The 18,304-nt window shown below is 33.0% G+C and overlaps 1 protein-coding gene across 1 annotated transcript in view; it reads left to right on the forward strand.

Moving 5' to 3' along the window:
* Positions 1-18,304, forward strand: part of LOC141489202 (dynein axonemal heavy chain 8-like) — a 395,310-nt gene that overhangs the window by 241,697 nt on the left and 135,309 nt on the right. Inside the window, 7 exon segments of the mRNA XM_074189981.1 lie at positions 222-459; positions 959-1,101; positions 6,968-7,102; positions 7,459-7,581; positions 8,500-8,713; positions 9,261-9,370; positions 11,737-11,900. Coding sequence (XP_074046082.1) covers positions 222-459; positions 959-1,101; positions 6,968-7,102; positions 7,459-7,581; positions 8,500-8,713; positions 9,261-9,370; positions 11,737-11,900 — 1,127 coding nt within the window.

Genomic DNA, 18,304 nt, shown 5'->3' on the forward strand with positions numbered 1-18,304 from the left:
ATCATTTCTTGCATATTTGTTAAAATATGGCTTTCCTTTTATATGCTATAGATTTTATATAAGATTTTACTCATTGTTTCACATTTGTTTTTGTTAATAATTATTAAGCTTATCATTTTAATTTTCTTAAATTGTGGCCCCCCTTTGCAATTCTGCTGCTACAATATTAGTTGTGATAAAAATACCTAATATCTACTTTCTTTATTCTCTTTTTTTTTTAGTCACTCAATCTTTTGGAAGGATTGATTCCTTCCAAGGAAGAAGGTGGTATTTCTTCTAATGAACATATCCAAAAATTATTTGTGTTTGGTCTTATGTGGAGTTTGGGGTCCCTTCTGGAGTTAGATAACAGAGAAAAGCTTGAAGTCTTTCTGAGGAATCATCAAAGTAAAATAGATTTGCCAATTATTCCTGAAGAAAGTAATCAAACAATGTATGAGTTTTTTGTTACTGATTATGGTAAGTTATCAATAACAATAATTTCTTAAGCATTTGAAAACATTAAATTTCCCCAAGAATTAAAAATAACAAATGAAACTTTGCATGTTCTTATTTATATTTGTGATTTATATTTATAATGGTCAGTAGTTTCCATTTCTCAGTCTGTAGTATGAATAAAACATTACCTTCAGATATTTAGATGTTTATTTCCTTACCTTAGGTTAGGATTTCATATGAAGATTTCTTCACAAACATTTTTTAAATTAATTCAATCAACAATCACTTTTAAGTAATTACTATTCATTCAAAACATTTAATGTCTTCTATGTTGTTTTAGATGGTTATTGAGATAAAAAGATGATTAAAACTTGACTTTTAAGAGTTTAAAATCTAATGAAACAATGTGATTTTTCTTATAATTATGCTTATTTTGACAAGTGTTTTAATTTGCTACTTTTGTTCCAATTTACCTGCCATAATTATGGTTTTAAAGCCAAAACTATCTACATTTTTATAGGTGACTGGGAGCACTGGAACAAAAAGGTTGAACCATATATTTATCCAACTGACCACGTTCCAGAATACTCATCAATTTTGGTTCCAAACGTTGATAATGTTAGAAGCAATTTTTTGATAGAGACAATAGCAAAACAAAACAAGGTAAGTCTATATGTGTTTTTGTAGTTAACTGCAAGCTTATGGATATCTCTGACCCTTCTAAAGAGAGGGGGAAAACTCAGGTTGAAGCCTATGTACATTTCTAAATACAGGTACTCACAGAAAACATTTACCTACATAAATGAATTCACACAAACACATTTATAGCCTCATGTATGAATACCTACACAAATGCATACTTGGGTTAATGAATCAATCATCTATTAGGGGTTTACTGGTGCCAGGTTGATGTGAGTCGCTGGAGATACAAGTAGAAAAAAATGAAACAATGTTCTTCATATTTAAGTTGACATAGTTTTATTTATTTATGTATTTATTTATTTATTTTGAAAGATTATTTATTTGAATTTCATAAATTTTCTCCTTCTTTCCCCCCACCCCCCCACATGGTATGCATTGATCTAAGTTGAAGAATGTAATGAGAGAGAAATCATATCCTGAAGGAAGAAACATAAAGTATGAGATATAGCAAAATTACAGAATAAGATAACATTTTTTAAAAATTGAAGGTAATAGGCTTTGGTCTTTGTTCAAACTCCACAATTCTTTCTCAGGATACAGACAGCATTCTTCATCACAGATACCCTGAAATTTTGCCTGACTGTTGCCCTGCTGGAATGAGCATGTCCATTAAGGTTGATCATCACTCCCGTGTTGCTGTTAGGGTGCTCAGTGTTCTTCTGGTTCTGCTCCTCTTACTCACCATCAGTTCATGCAAATCCTTCCAGGCTTCCCTGAATTCCTATCCCTCCTGGTTTCTAATAGAACAATAGTGTTCCATCACATACATATACCACAGTTTATTAAGCCATTCATCAATTGATGTATATTCACTCAATTTCCTATTCTTTGCCACTACAAACAGAACTGCTATGAATATTTCTGTACAAGTGATATGTTTTACCCTTTTTCATAATCTCTTCAGGGTATGGACCCCATAGTGGTATTCAAGAGATATTTTTAAATATTTGATGCATGCTAGGAACTGTTCAGATTGCAAGGAATGAAGACATCAGTTTCTAGATTAGCATAAATATAAAGTGAATTAATACAAATACCAAAATTTGTGATGCTCATATTCAAGGATCTCCACAAGCTAATCCAAAACTACCTTTTCATTCATATCTCACACGATTACCTTTTCATATATATGTTTGTGTGTGTGTTATATTCTAAATAAATTGACTATTGACCAACCTTTTCACCACTAAATCTTTATCCTAAAAAGGTCATCCCAAAGGCAGTAAGAATATATATATATGTATATAATATATACATGTAAAATGATTTGTGAATTTTAAAGAATTATATAAATGTCATTTATTATCATGGAATACATCAATAAAAAAGGTTGGGAAGAATCTGGGGACTCTTGTAGTGAACTAGAAATTCTCATTTTCATACTGAAAGATTGTCCATGAAAGGGCTGTCATATTTATTATTTAGGAAGAAAAAAGACTTGGCAGAGAAACCTACTCATGAAACCTCTACTAATTACACTAAAAATGCAATGATTTAAATAAGTAGTTCTTAAACTTTTGGATTTCAGGAACTCTTCACATTCTTTTTTATTGATATTTTATTTTATTTTTCTAATTACATGTCATGAAAGTTTTTTCAACATTCATCCACATACATATGCATATTTTTAAGTTACATGATTTCCTTCCTTTCTCCCTTCCCTACTCCCCTCTCTTCAGCAACTAGCAATCAGGTAAATATTGAACATGCATATTTATGTTTAACATTTTTACAGATTAGTCATTTTCTGTATGAAGAATTAAGGGGAAACTTGGAGTGGCTAGGTGGTATAGTGGTTTATCTACTATGATTTTTCTTGTTTTTGTTACTGATATGTTCAATTATGCTGAGTGCTTCCCTAATATTGAACAATCCCTGCCTACCTGGTATAAATCCTATTTGATTATAGTGTATTATCCTAGTAATAACTTGCAGTAATCTCTTTGCTAACATTTTATTTAAGATTTTTGCATCAATGTTCATTAGAGAGATTGGTCTAAAATTTTCTTTGTCTGTTTTGGGTTTTTCTGGTATAGATATCAGAACCATATTGGTTTCAAAATAGGAATCTGGCAGAACTCCTATTTTTTAAATAGTTTTTGTAGAATAGGAATTAATTGTTCCTTGAATGTTTGGTAGAATTCACTTGTAAATTTGTCTTTATCTTTGAGATTTTATTGATGGTTTCTTCTATTCCTTTTTCTGAAATGGGGTTATTTGAGCATTTTATTTCCTCTTCTGTTAATCTGGGCAGGATGTACTTTTGTAAATATTCATCCATTTCACTCAGGTTATCAAATTTATTGGCATTCAGTTTGGCAAAATAGCTCTGAATTATCTTTTTACTATCCTCTTCATTGGTGGTTAGTTCACTCTTTTCATTTTTGATACTGGTAATCTGGTTATCTATCCTCTTTCTTTTTCAAAATCAGATTAAACAGGGGTGGCTAGGTGGTGCAGTGGATAAAGCACCAGCCCTGGAGTCAGGAGTACCTGGGTTCAAATCCTGTCTCAAGCACTTAATCATTACCTAATTGTGTGGCCTTGGGCAAGCCACTTAACACCATTTGCCTTGCAAAAACCTAAAAAAAATCAGATTAAACAAAGATTTAACTATTTTATTGGTTTTTTCATAAAATCAATTCTTAGTTTTATTTTTTTAGGTCAATGGTTTTCTTGCTTTCAGTTTTATTATTTTTTTCCTTGATTTTCAGAATTTGTTCTTTTTCTAGCTTTTTTAGTTCATACCCAATTCATTGTTCTCCTCTTTCTCTATTTTATTTATATAAGCATTTAGAGATAGAAAATTTTCCCTAAAAACTGTCTTGACTACATCCCATAAATTTAGGTGTGATATCTCATTGTTATCATTTTCTTGGATGCAATTAATGATTATTTCTATGATTTTTGTTTGATTCACTTGTTTAGAGTAAATACCCCAACTTTTCATCTGGATTTTTAGTCTCAAACATAGATGATATCACCTTGTTCAGTGGAAAGACAAGAACTAACCATACCCATATCTTCTAATCCAATCTCTTCAAATATATTCAACTCTTTAACTGTTCTAAGAGAAATACAATTCTCAGGCATTACAAATAGTATTTCTTCCCTATAAGGCTGTATACAATTTGATGTTCTTGACCAACATTTGTTTTGTTTTCTTTCTAGTTTACCTTTTTATGCATCTTATGAATCTTGTATTTGGAGACTGAATTCTCTGTTCAGTTCTGGTGTTTTTATTAGGAAATTTTGAAAGTCCTCTATCTTGTTGAACATCCATCTTTTCTCCTGACAGAATATACTGAATTGTGCAGGGTAGTAAATTCTTTATTATAATCCAAGGTCTTTTGCCCTCCACTATATGGTATTCTAGATCCTCCTCCTTTAATGTTTAAATTGGTAAGTCCTGATTGTGCTTCCTTTGTATTTAAATTGTTTCTTTTTTGTTGCTTTCAGTACTTTCTCCTTTATTTGAAAATTCTGGAATTTGACCATGACAGCCCTCTCAGGAGGAGTTCTGTGTATTCTTTGAATGACTATTTTGTCTTCTTGCTCTAGCAGATTTGAACAGCTTCCCTTGACAATTTCTTGAAAGATGTTTTCCAGATTCTTGTTTTGATCTAGGTTTTCTGGTAGTCCAGTAATTAGTAAACTCTCTCTGCTGGATCAATTTTCCAGGTGGTTTGTTTTTCTTTAAAAGTACTTTACGTTTTCTTCAATTTTTTTCAGTTATTTTACTTTGATGCAATCTTGTAGTCTCATAGATTCATTGGTTTCTATTTGTCCATTTCTAATTTTTAGGATTTTATTTTCTTCATCTCAATTTTGTTTTTCATTTTTTAAAAAAATTTTGCTCTGCTGAGTTGCATTGCTTTTCCAGTTAGTTATTTTTATTTTTAAAGGAGTTGATTTCTTTCACCAATTTTTCATAATTTTCCTGAATGACTCTTTTTTCCATTTTTCATTTTCCTCTCTTTTTTGGTTTTTAAATTCTTTTTTAAACTCTTCCATGAGCTTTTGGATTTGAGTCCAATTCATAGACGCTTTTTACTTTTCCTAGAGGTAATTTTTTACTGCTTTCTTCTTCTGAAGTGCATTGTTATCATCTTTATTTACATAGTAGCTTACTATGATTAGCACTCTTTTAGCTTTTATGTTTGTCTTCATTGTTTGAGTTCTGTTCCTGGGATTTAGAGAGTATAGATCCAAGCTTTTTATGCTGGGACTGGGGTCTGATTCCCCGGTTTGTCATTGGCCAAGATGTTGCCTAACAGTCCAGGCCTTGCCTAGTAAAAGTGTGTTTTCTCCTTTGTGTCCAGGTTCTGCCTATTCAGTGGTTTGTTCCTAACCCAGTCCTATCTTTTGTCCAGTGTTCCCAGGGTTCAGACTTTGTTTGGGGTTGGCACTTTCTCTGCTGCCAGGACCTCTTGCCAAACTTTCAGGACTAGATCTGGACTGCACTGTGGCTAAAAGCCTCCCACTGGTTTTCTGCTCTCCCACCTAGTTGGACTTTGCTTCCTCTTTTCACCCAAAGAGACCTCCATGATGTCTACTATTGAAAACTTCTTTGGAACTTGTCTTTTTTTTGGTGGGATCTGTAATTTTAATATCTCTGCAAAGGTTTCATTTAGATTTGTGTTGGTAAGAGCTCTGGGAGCAAGTTAGCTTTATGCTACCATCTTGATTCCAGCCTAAAAGTAACCCTTCACATTCTTAAACCTTATTGAAGACTCCAAAGAACTTTTTTCCCTGTGGATTATATAGAAACATTAGTATTATTGAAACTAGTTTTGATCAGACGAGATATGGGGGAAAATGAGGCATTAATACATTGTTGAAATTGTGAACTGATTCAACCTTTCTGGAGACCAATTTGGAACCATACCCAAAGGGCTATGAAACTATGCATACTCTTTCACTTAGCAACACCAGGACCAGGTCTGTGTCTTAAAAGAGATAAAAAAGAAAAAAAGAAAAAGACCTAATACACACACACACACATGCACACACGCACGCACGCATGTGCATGTGTGTGTGTCTGTATCTCAAAAGAGATAAAAAGCAAAACAAGAAAAAGACTGAAATATACATTTATATGTACGTATGTATGTATGTATGTATATATTATTTTTTTTCTGGTGGCAAAGGACTGGAAATTGAGGAGATGCCCATCAATTGGGAAATGACTGAATAAATTGTGAAATGTGATTATGATGAAATATCATCTTGTGATGAGCAGAATATTCTCAGAAAACCTGAAAAAACTAAAATTAACTGATGTTATTTCTCTTCATGATGAGAAATGAAATATTTTGTGGACAGAGTGTCAGCTGTGAATGACTTTGCTATTCTCTCAGTGATATATTGTTCCGAGACAACTCTGAAGAACTTATGATGGAAAATGCTACCCATCCCTAGACAAAGAACCGAGAGTATCTGAATACAGATTGAAACATACTTTTTATTTTATTTTTCCTTGATTTTTTGATCTATATGTTCTTTTATAATATACCTTATTATGTAAATGTTTTCCAAGACTCACATATAGGGTCTATATCGAACTGCAAGTCTTCTCAGTGAGGGGGTATAGGGAGGGAAGGAGAAAATTTGGAACTCAAGGTTTTAAAAATAAATGTTAAAAATTATTTTTATATGTAACTGGGAAAAAATAAGATACTAAATCTTTTTTTTAAAAAAAAGGTAATGTAACTGAAAGGTAATTGAAAGGAGTATTATCTTGGTAGGAAGAGAGTTCCTGAGCCCATCAAAGAATTCTAGTAAATGCAAAATTTTCAAATTTCTTCATCCCTCACTCTGATTACAGGCAGTTTTACTCATAGGAGAACAAGGAACAGCAAAAACTGTCATGATTAAAGCCTATATGAAAAAGTTTAATCCTGAAGTACATTTATCTAAATCTCTAAATTTTTCGTCTGCCACAGAACCAATGATGTTTCAGGTAAAACCCTTATTGTTGGTACAGGTTTTTCATATTTTGGTATGGTTATAAATGTTTAAAATGTTTATTGTAATAATTGCATTAATAGAGTAATTAAGAGTTTTTATAACTGTTTCCATTTTATATTCAATAGGTATACATCATGATTGCCCCAAAATAATAAACACATTTTTAAGTCCTGGGGTACAGGGAAACTCTTTTCAGTTTAATCCCATGCATTTTTCTTGGAATATGTGTATGTGTATTCTACATTTACTAATTTCATTAACCTAAAGTAATATATGAACAATGATACTATTATTTTTTACATAAATCAATAAAAACATCCTAAAACAAATCATTTTCTTTTTTTTTAGAGAACAGTTGAAAGCTATGTGGAGAAGCGAATGGGAAGCACATATGGACCACCAGGAGGAAGAAAAATGACTGTATTTATTGATGATATTAACATGCCAATAATTAATGAATGGGGAGACCAGGTATACTTCAAATATTAAATTGTATACACAATCCCACCATGGATGTTTATTTTTGATTCTAGATCAAAATAACCCACAAAGTAGAAATACTTTTACTATGACAACATCTTACAATTACACTACAGTAACCTGCTTCATTTCATTGACTTTCTAGCGTACTACCTTCCATTCTAGTCCTTAGCACTATTCATTCATTCACCCCCCCCACTGTCTTTCTATCTCAGAAGTCCCAAACTTTGTCAGTTTGAGCCAAGATATATTCACTGAACATTTTGGGGGTTTTTTCTCTTGTGTGTGAACCCTTTAATGAATGCATACTTTTCTATGTCAATTGTATGAACTTTGGAATTATTCAAGACCCATCTCATCTTTCACTAAAACTATTGTAATAGCTTTCTAACTGACCTCCCTGCTTCTAGTTTTTCCCCTTCCACAGTCCTCCATACAAATGTCAGCATACTCTAGAGGTCCAATCACCTCTTTAGCCTGGCATTTAAGGCCATGCCAAATCGATACTTATTCCACACTATTCTCCTGTAGAAACGTGTTTCAACCAAACTGTACTTATACCCATTTACCAAATTTGGCCCTCCACTAACACATCTCCACAACCTGTTCTACATGCTTGAAACATATTCCCTCCTCTTCTATTTCTCAGCATGATTGTTTTCCTCTAAAATTCAGAAGCCACCTTATCTGTTGAAATATCCCAAATCTCCTTGGTTAGCTGTTCTCTTACTGGTAACTTTTCCCTATATTATACTTGTGTACTTTGGGTCCCTCTGGGAGACTCCTTATTTCCTAGAAGTCATGTTTTGTTTCTCTTTTCTTTTTGAATCCTTTTGAGGATAAATTAATTAATTGTTATGGAATGGAATATTAAAAATTGATTCTATATATGATTCTATATATTTTCAGGTAACAAATGAAATTGTAAGACAGATGATGGAAATGCAAGGCATGTACAGCTTGGATAAACCTGGAGACTTCACTACAATTGTCGATGTGCAGATAATAGCCGCAATGATACATCCAGGAGGGGGTAGAAATGATATTCCACAACGTTTGAAAAGGCAGTTTTCTGTGTTTAACTGCACATTGCCATCAAATACATCAATAGACAAAATATTTGGTATGGTTTTTTTCTCTTTCAAATTGTTTATATAACACGATCTATCTAGAGCTTTCCCTAACCCCATTTTCACTAGCAAACAGAAAACAACTGCTACCTCTACCATTTGAGTTTGAAAAATTTGGGGGGGTGTGTAATGTTCCTAATACTCTAGCTCATGAAACTCCATGATGTCCTATCCCCAATGATTATCAATGATAATAATCAATCAGGCTTAATTAGCTTTTAGACAGTAGTATTTATTATGGTGAAATAGTCAGTATAGGGTAAGCTAAGTAGCATAGTAGGTAGATTTTGGGGCCTGAAGTCACAAAGTTCATCAAAAAATTCTAATGATTTTAAATAAAGGGTATTCTAGCAGGGGGTTAAAAAAATACCAAACTGGATTTATCTTCTTCTCATAGCTCAGAGTTATAGTACTATTTAAGTTTTATTTGATTCCTAAGTTAAATTACCTCAGTTGCTGCTACTAGAATAGATATGTAAATATGTACAATGATTTTTTTTATGGTAAAGTTTTTTTGTCCTTAATTTCTTCTCTTTTCAGGAGTAATTGGATGTGGCTACTTTGATGCTTGTAGACATTTCAAGCCTGAAATAAGTGAAATGATAATAAAATTAGTTTCAGCTGGCAGAATACTATGGCAATGGACTAAGGTACAGAAGAGTTGAATAGATCAAAATATGTCACCTAACCATTCAGTCTAATTTTCCTCTTTGTAGGGAGACATTAAATACCATGGGTGTATAACTTCTTGATTTCAAACTCAGGGATCAGTTATTGGGATTGAATGATTCCTTCAAAATCTACAGGTGAAATGCCTTTACTTTGATACAGCATGAAATACTGAAATACATACAAACAAGATCTCTATACAGTTAAATAATTAGAAATATTTTATGTCTTTTATAGGTGTATAGGACAAAGCCCCAGTTACTCAAACACCATCAATAAGTCTAAGCAATACAGACCCAAGGAAACTTTTACTGGATGACTTATGGAAACATTTCAAACAAAGACAAACAAGATTATGTTAAAATTATGCAAAGGCAATTGACTTTATGATGTCTAGAATTATATACCTTTCAACATTGCTGAAAAATTATTTCCATATGTCATGGAATAAACATGCCAACTTTTCCAAATCTAAGCATAATAGCAAGACTATAATTCATCCAACTTAAAACATTTCTAATGAACCTATTTAATTCTCTGGATACAATCATAATAGTTATTTCATTAAATATGTTACAATTCTTCATTCGATGGTGAGAGTATCCCCAAACCAGCACAGAGTATCAAAATCTACCATTTTTGCAGAGGCATGTCCCTTTTGTTCTGTTCATAAGAATTTCACATGCAGAAATCAACATGTCATTGATCGCTTACTTTATTCCCAAATAATTTTCCCAAATATATTTTCATAAGAAGATAATATTTCCAATCAAGGTTATGTCAAGTCCATTTTTCAACCAATTATATTTTAATTCCATTGATTCTGAACTTAATGAAATTGCGCCTTTAAAGACTTCAAATTTGGTACTTAAAATGCAACCCATGATCCAGTAAAATAAAATTGGTTACATAGCCAAACAATTTCTCATTTAGAAGATACTTAAGATAATATGAGTTCCTAGCTTTATTTCCCCTGCAAAACTAAACAAAACCTTATACCAATGATTTACATTTAAACCTGGATTTATTAACATTTATATTACTTCATTTTAGCAAATAATATTATCTCATATATTCTACCCAGAACTAAAGATAACCTGCCAGTTCTCAAGCTCTTGTGAACTCCAACTCAAATACTAAACTCATGTCAGTACAGATACTTGTGTTTTCTAACAAAGGTTCGGTTAAAATGAATTAAAGTAGTCCATTGCGATTCAAGTCATATATCTTAAACTACAAATATATCTCTGTCTATGCACAAGGACATAGAGCATATGTTGCAAGAATATTCAGGGTTCTTGCCTGCCACTGCACCAATGAGCCAGAACAGCTTACAGATGGAAAGATAAGATACATGTAATTTATTTATCCACTTAAAAGTGCAATATGATATTATTTGTAGATGATTGATATGTATGTGTCATAGGTCCACAGATGATATATTTATAGTCTGTCCTCCTGAGATAAGAGATCTAGAGAGGTTAAGAAAAGTTAAGAATTTTAGGAAAAGAAAAAGGATGCTTTAAAAACATTACAAGGTCTGCACAACTATTCATATCAGACCAGAGAAAACAGTTTCTTCTTTATCAGTAGTTACTTAAAATTTGTTAAGCTCCCTCCATTTCCTGTCTTAATCAATAGGTTAAAGAAAAGGGAGTGAATTCTTTAAACTGCCCAAATTTCTATGAATTTTCCATAAAGGAGGGGAGGTACTGAAGAAAAAATTCAGTCCATCCAGTGTAACACACAAAAAGAAAGAAATATAATAACAGCAAATAAAACAAACATAGTCAGTTATAATTCTCCTAAAAATCCACTTTCGTAACTTAGCATAAGAAAAGCTAGGCTTCTGAAATTGTCTTTCTAGGGAACAAGAATTGAAATAGATATAACTATAGATGTGTATTTATGTGTTTATAACTCATAGTCTTAATATTGCATTAATTTTCTTTGGGATTTATTTTAAAAGTTTTTATTTGGAATCCTTTTGGTTGTTTTTTTTTAATTTTATAAAGGTAATTTTATAAACGTAAAACATATTACCTATTAGTCAACATATTACCCAAGTATTACTATTTTTAACAAAAATAATAGTAGTTAGCAATTTTATGACACTTTTAAAGTTTGAAAATTTTTTTACAAATAGCTCATTTATTGCCTTTCTAGACATGAGTAATTTAAGGCAAAATGGAATTTATGTATCTTGGTCAGTCATATCTCTAAACTAGGATGTAAGAGAAGATCATTCTTTCTTAGAAGTTTGCATCCTTGGAGTTTTGTTTTGTTTTTGTTTTTGTTTTATCATATTAAATGTTAGTTTTGAACACTGGATATATTTTTTCTTTAGGTAAAAATGCTGCCAACACCATCAAAATTTCATTACATCTTCAATCTTCGAGATCTCTCCAGAATTTGGCAAGGAATGTTAACTATAAAAGCAGAAGAATGTGATTCACTTACTATTCTCCTGTCACTTTTCAAACATGAATGTTTCAGAGTAATTGCAGATAGGTACATTAATATTTTCTTAAGAATCATATAGGATCTTTTTGTACTAATAGAACATTATTGAAATATCTGTCCAAGTTAAAATAAGTAGTTTTACTTCTAATGGTAACAAGCAGCATTGATATCATCCTCAACCTACAAGTACAAGTACAAAATACTGTACTAAATGACTTGGTTTTGATTTATTTTATATTTCATTATTCTATCTAGTCACCATAAGACAATCCAGTACATACATTTCCTCAAAAGTTTTGATAAAATCTATCATGTGAAATAATGATTTTACTGCTATATATGCTCTTTCATTCACACCTAGAATGTTATGACAGTTTTTAATTCCATATAGTTGCTAAAAAAATTATTTGCAAAATCCCTATCTTAATATCAGTCTTTGGGTTTTCATCAATCTATAAAAATACAATGTTTGACTACGGAGTTTGGCATAGTATCCCCAATATTTAGCCAATACACCTAGAAGTAGGGAAAATTAAAAGTTCAATATTAACATAGCAATATTTTGAAAAGTTAGTTCCCCCAGTTTGAGCTGGTTACTAGGTAGAACTTTCAGAGGAATGCCCTAAATCAACAGTAATAAAATAAAAATATTCCTTGTGGGGAAAAATGTCAAAATGTGGTATGTACTTATTAGAGATTGATATGTTTCATATTATATGCCTAGTTAATAGAACATGTAATTTTGTTATTTGATCTTTTCATGCTTCAGCCATGCCATGAAGCTAACCTGAGGTTTTTGAATGTTGCATCAATGCAGCCTAAGCTTAAGTAGGTCTTTTCAAATGGAAGAGGCTTGAAGGATGCAACTGGCAGATCTGTATATCTGCCACCTGTGAACCTCAGTTTGGAGAGAAGTGACCCTGGACTGGCCACAAAACTGAATTTTTCAGCGGCAGCAACCCTTGAAGAGTCTAGGATCATGCAATCTCATTTTGAGAGTTTATAAGGGACTCAGAGAACATTTGGTCTAACTCTCTCATTTTATAGTTGAAAAAGTATGGCCCACAGAGGGCAAGCTCTATTTACGGGTGTAAATAGCAGATTTGGAATTTGTCAACTAATTCCAAATTCAATACCTTTTCTACCATACCATATGCATTTATAATTTTCATCAGTGGAGAAAGAACTTTTACAAATAAAAAAAAAAATCAAACAGTATAGACTCTAAGAAATGGAAGAAACTTTAGAGACCAACTAGTCTAACCATACATGATCAATCCCTTCACAACTTACCTAACTTAGTAAAGCTCTCCTCTTGAAAGACATCTAATGAGGAGAAATTCACTCCTTCTTTAGCTAGGCCAATCCATTTTTGGACATTTCTAATTCTTAGGAAGTTTTTCCCTACATCTAATTTAAATCTACCTTTCAATAATCCCATTGTTTCTATTTTTGTACTTGGGAATCAAGAAAAAAAAATTAAATGTACCTTCCACATGAGAGCCACAACATGACATTTTTTTTAATGCAGCCATCATACCTCTGCTAAAACTTTTCAATTGATATCCATACATGGCATGTTACCTTTCCCTGTGATCACTTTGTCCATCCTTTTGGATATATTCCAATTATGTCTGTATCTTTCTTTAAAATATAGTACCCCCAAACTGACTATACTGCTTTAAATTTATCCTGACAATCATAGAGCATAGAAGAACTATTATAATCTTCATTCTGGATGTAGTCACTCTACAGATTTGATTTATATAGATGTTAACCATCTACTAACACTTTGTAGGAACCATTGTCTATCAAGTTTCCTTATCCTAGAGATGTTAAATTGATTTTTAAAAACCCCAGTATAGGATTTTATATTTACACTTCTTTTTTTGTTGTTTTTTAGATTTTTTTTTTGCAAGGGAGTTAAGTGGCTTGCCCAAGGCCACACAGCTAGGTAATTATTAAGTGTCTGAGGCAGGATTTGAACTCAGGTACTCCTGACTCCAGGGCCAGTGCTCTATCCACTGTGCCACCTAGGCTCCCCTATATTTGCACTTCTTGATGATTCAGTTGTTTCAGTGCAGGTCATTGTTTTCACCAGTATCATTTTACTTTTTAGAATCTGTCCCTCTCCAAATTTGACAAGCAAGCCATTTATTTATGCCTTCAACTAAATCACTAACAAAAATGTTGACTAGTACAGAGGCAGAGGCATATATGTTCCTGAAGCACTTTGCAGGAGACCCCATTCCAAATTGCCCTGGAACCTATAATAACTATATTTGGGTAGAACCAGTTCTAAATTTATCTATCTCTCATACATATCTTTCCATTGTGTCCACAAAAATGACATAAGAAAACTTGTCAGATGTTTTGGGTATACTGTTTCTATAGTATTTTCCTGATCTGCCAAAAAAGGACAGAAAGTTACCCTGATGTGACTTTCTCTTAATGATACCTCTGTCCTGGGGCAAAATGTCAAATTCACTGATCTACTGTATCTAGAATCCATATTCTTCCTTTTCTTTTTGAAAGTGAAGGCAATGTTTTCCTTTCTTCACTCCAATGACTCCACTCCTGTTTTTCTAGACCTTTCAGGAGTCTCTGACCCTTCAGGAGTCACATCTTTGTTTTGTTTGGATCAATCAGCAAGTACCAGTATTGTGCTGAGAATACGAAAGAAAGCAAAGATAGACCTCCTCCCAAGAGTCTTATAAAAGGGGAGACAATATGCAACAATTATATGCAAACAAGCTATATGCGGGACAAACTGGAAATTTTAAGGAAACTAGAGAAGCTAGGTGATGGTGGTGAGAAAAAAAGGAAAGGGAAAAGAATAGGAATTCATATAGCTCCTACAATTTGCCAATCATCTCTTCTGATTTGAGGATGAAGAGTGAGAGAATTCCAATTATGGGGGACAGCAGGTGAAAATGTCCAGAGTCAGTAGGGAGATGAGTGTCAGCTTTAAGCAGCAGCAAGGATGTCATTGTTATTGGATTACTGGTTACCTGAGAGAGGAGTAGATAAGGTATAAGAAATTGGAAAACTTGATTGAGGCAGGTTAAGAAGGGCTTTAATTCCTAAAAGAGAATTTATATTTGAATCCTGAAGATTGATAGGAAATGACTGGAGTTTATTGAGTCAGGACAATGAGGGGGAGCAATGAGGGGGAGTAGTGAGGGGGAGAGGATAAAAGATCTTCTATTTAGGAAGATTACTTTGACCACTGAGTGGAGAATGGGTTGTAGTGGGAAGAAACTTGAGATTGGCAGGTCCATCAGCAGCCTTATTGTAATAAGACAGGCAGGAAGGTAATGAAAGCCTGCCTCAGGGTTGTGGCAGTGTCAGAATTGAGAAGATTAGATATGGAGGCTAAGAGAGAAGAGTTGAAGATGACACCTAGGAATCCTAGGTGATCAGCAGGATAAGAAGAAAGGAGGTTGGGGAGAGGGTGAATTCAATTTTGGATGTCAAGTTTAAAATTATTATGGGTCATCCAGTATGAGAAATGTAGGAAGTTGGAGAAAAGAGACTGATGCTCAAAAGAAAGGTAGGAATAAGACAAATAGATCAGAGAAAGAGGTTCTAATTGAATCAATGGGAGAGAATAAATAGATGGAATAGACATGGAGAATACCCCCTGTTAGTGAACATGACTTGGATAACATTTCAGCAAAAGGAGAAGTCGAGTCTGACAGATAGGAGGGAGAGAGGACAGGGAGAGCAATATCATGAAAACCTAAAGGAAAGGAAGAAAGAATCAATGAGAACAGGGTGATCAACATGCAGAGGATGCCTAGAAAGTTAAGAAGAATGAGGATTGAGAAAAAGCCATTAGATGTGGCAATTAAATGCCCACTTTGGAGAGCAGTTTAATGATGCTATTGGAAAGTAGACTAGAGAGAGTTTAAAAAGAGTGGAAAGGAAGTAGAGGCACTGGTTTTTAGATGGCCTCAGGTAATTATCCACAAAAGGGAAGATTGATAGAAAAGATTACAGCTAGCAGAGATGTAGGCAGTAGGGGAGCAACCGGTAGATTGAGAGATGGTGTGTGCTTCTGTTTCAAGTGTGTCTCTTGTATACATTTTGTTAAATTCTGGTTTCTGATTCATTCTGTTATCTGCTTTTCTTTTATGAGTGAGCCCATTCTAGTCACATCCATAGTCATTGCTGTTTTTCTCTATCATCTTTTCTTCTGTTTATCCTTTTCTCACTTTTTTATCCTATCCCTCCTTAAAAGTTTATTTTGTTTGAACAATTGTTTCTTTTCAACCCCTTTTAATATTTCCAAGAATCACTGATCCCCTTCTCCTACTTTTTTTCCTTTTGGATAAGTTGCATTTCTATACCCAATCAGTTCCAGTGAGAACCCTATTTTTCCCTTTCACTATAAAAATTCTCCTTTGCATGTATCTTTTATATGAGATAATTTTCTCTGTTCTACCTCTCCCTTCTGACCCTTCTCTCAATGCATTCCTCTTTCTCACCCCTTCATTTGCTTTTAGAGATCATTTCAATATAACTAACTCTCATGCTTATGTCTATGTAGACTCCTTCTAACTGAAAAATTCAAAGGAGTTGCATGTATCATCTTCCCATATAGGAATGTAAAAATTTTAATTTTATTGAGTCTCTTAATGATTACGGTTTCATGTTTACTTTTTTATCCTTCCTTTGAGTCTACTTAGTTCTGGTCTTTTCATCAGGTGTATTTGACAATCCTCTCATTATATATCTATCTTTACCCCTGAATGATCATACCCAGATGTGCTGGTTAGGTTATTCTTCATTGTAATCCTAGCTCTTTTGCCTACTGTAATATCAATCTAAACCCTTTACTACTTTAAGATGAAAGCTGCAAAAACCTGTTTGTGACTTCTTGTTATTTGAATTGTTTGTTTCTGACTGCTTACAAAATTTTCTCCTTGACTTGGGAGCTTTGGAATTTGGGTATAATATTTCTGGGAACTTTTATAATTGGAATCTCTTTCAGGAGATGAGAAATGGATTTTTCCCCTTTCTATTTTACCCTCTGGATTTAAGATATTGGGACATATTTCCTTTAAAATTTGTCAAAGCTCTTTTTTTGGTCATGTTTAGGTAGACCAATAATTCTTAAATTATCTTTTTTTCTGAAATAAGTTATTTTATTTCCTCTTATTTAATCTGGGCGATTTATATTGTTTGTAAATATTCATCCATTTCACTTAATTTGTCGGATTTATTGGCATTATGTTCAAAGAATAGCTTTCAGTTATTGCTTTAATTCCTTCTTCATTGGTGGTGAGTTTCCCCTTTTCATTTTTTTGATATTGTTAATTTGATTTTCTTTTTTTATCAAATTAATCCAAAACTTTATCTACATTATTGGATTTTTACATAAAACTAACCCTGTTTTTATTACTAATTCAATAGTTTTCTTACTTTGAATTTTTTTAACCTCTACTTTAATTTTCAGGATTTCTTGTTTGGTATTTAATTGAGGATTTTTTGTGTTCTTTTTGTTTCTTTTTTAGTTGCTTGCCCAATTCATTGATTTCTTCCTTGTCTATTTTGTTCATAAGATGTAAAATTGCCTCTAATAACTGCTTTGTCTGCATCCCATAGGTTTTGGTATGTTGTCACCTTATTGTCATTCTCTTGGATGAAATTATTGATTATTTCTATGATTTGTTGTTTAATCCACTCATATTTAGTTTCCAATTAATTTTTGTCTATTTTTGAACAGCCATTTTTTCTTGCATCATGTTCTGAAAAGGATGCATTTAATATTTCTGTCTTTCTGCATTTCATTTGAATGGTGATATTATAAACAAGTCTAGAGAGAGTTAAGAATAAGAGGAAAGAAAGTAGAGGCCTTGGTTTTTAGATGGCCTCAGATAGGTTATTCATAAAAGGAAAGAGAGAGACATAAGGTTATAGCTAGCAGAGATGGAAGAATAAATACAGTCAAATTCCTTTTTTTGTTGTTTGCTAATTTTTCTAATCTATTTTCAGACTTTTAACTATGTTAAAGGTCGACTGTGCTCATCTGAGATTAGGGAGGCACTTTTCCAAACAAACTTCAAGCTTTTTCATGCTGCTTATTTTCAGAGTTATTTTTTGGAGTCTTCAGGTTTTCAGCACTTCCAAGGTGGTGTTATCCTAGGAAATGTAAAGTTACTGCTCTCCTTGTCTCTGCTCTGTTTTTAACTAAAGAAAGTCCCCTTATCACCTCTGTGCTGAGAATTCCCAAAGCTGCTGCTTGCCACTGTCACAACCACTTCTGCCACACTCTGAGCCAGCCTCCATCCAGGTGCCACAAACATCTCCTGTTGACCTCCTTATGTCATCTTGGGCTGTAAAAATGTCATACTGATCTTTTGTTTGCTCTGCCACTCTAAGGTATGGTTTGAGGCTTCGCTTTAAAGTTGTTTGGAAGGGAATGTTGAGAGAGTTTAGGTAAGTGT

Source organism: Macrotis lagotis, chromosome 5 (assembly GCF_037893015.1).
Source record: "Macrotis lagotis isolate mMagLag1 chromosome 5, bilby.v1.9.chrom.fasta, whole genome shotgun sequence".
In the NCBI taxonomy this organism is placed as follows: domain Eukaryota; kingdom Metazoa; phylum Chordata; class Mammalia; order Peramelemorphia; family Peramelidae; genus Macrotis; species Macrotis lagotis.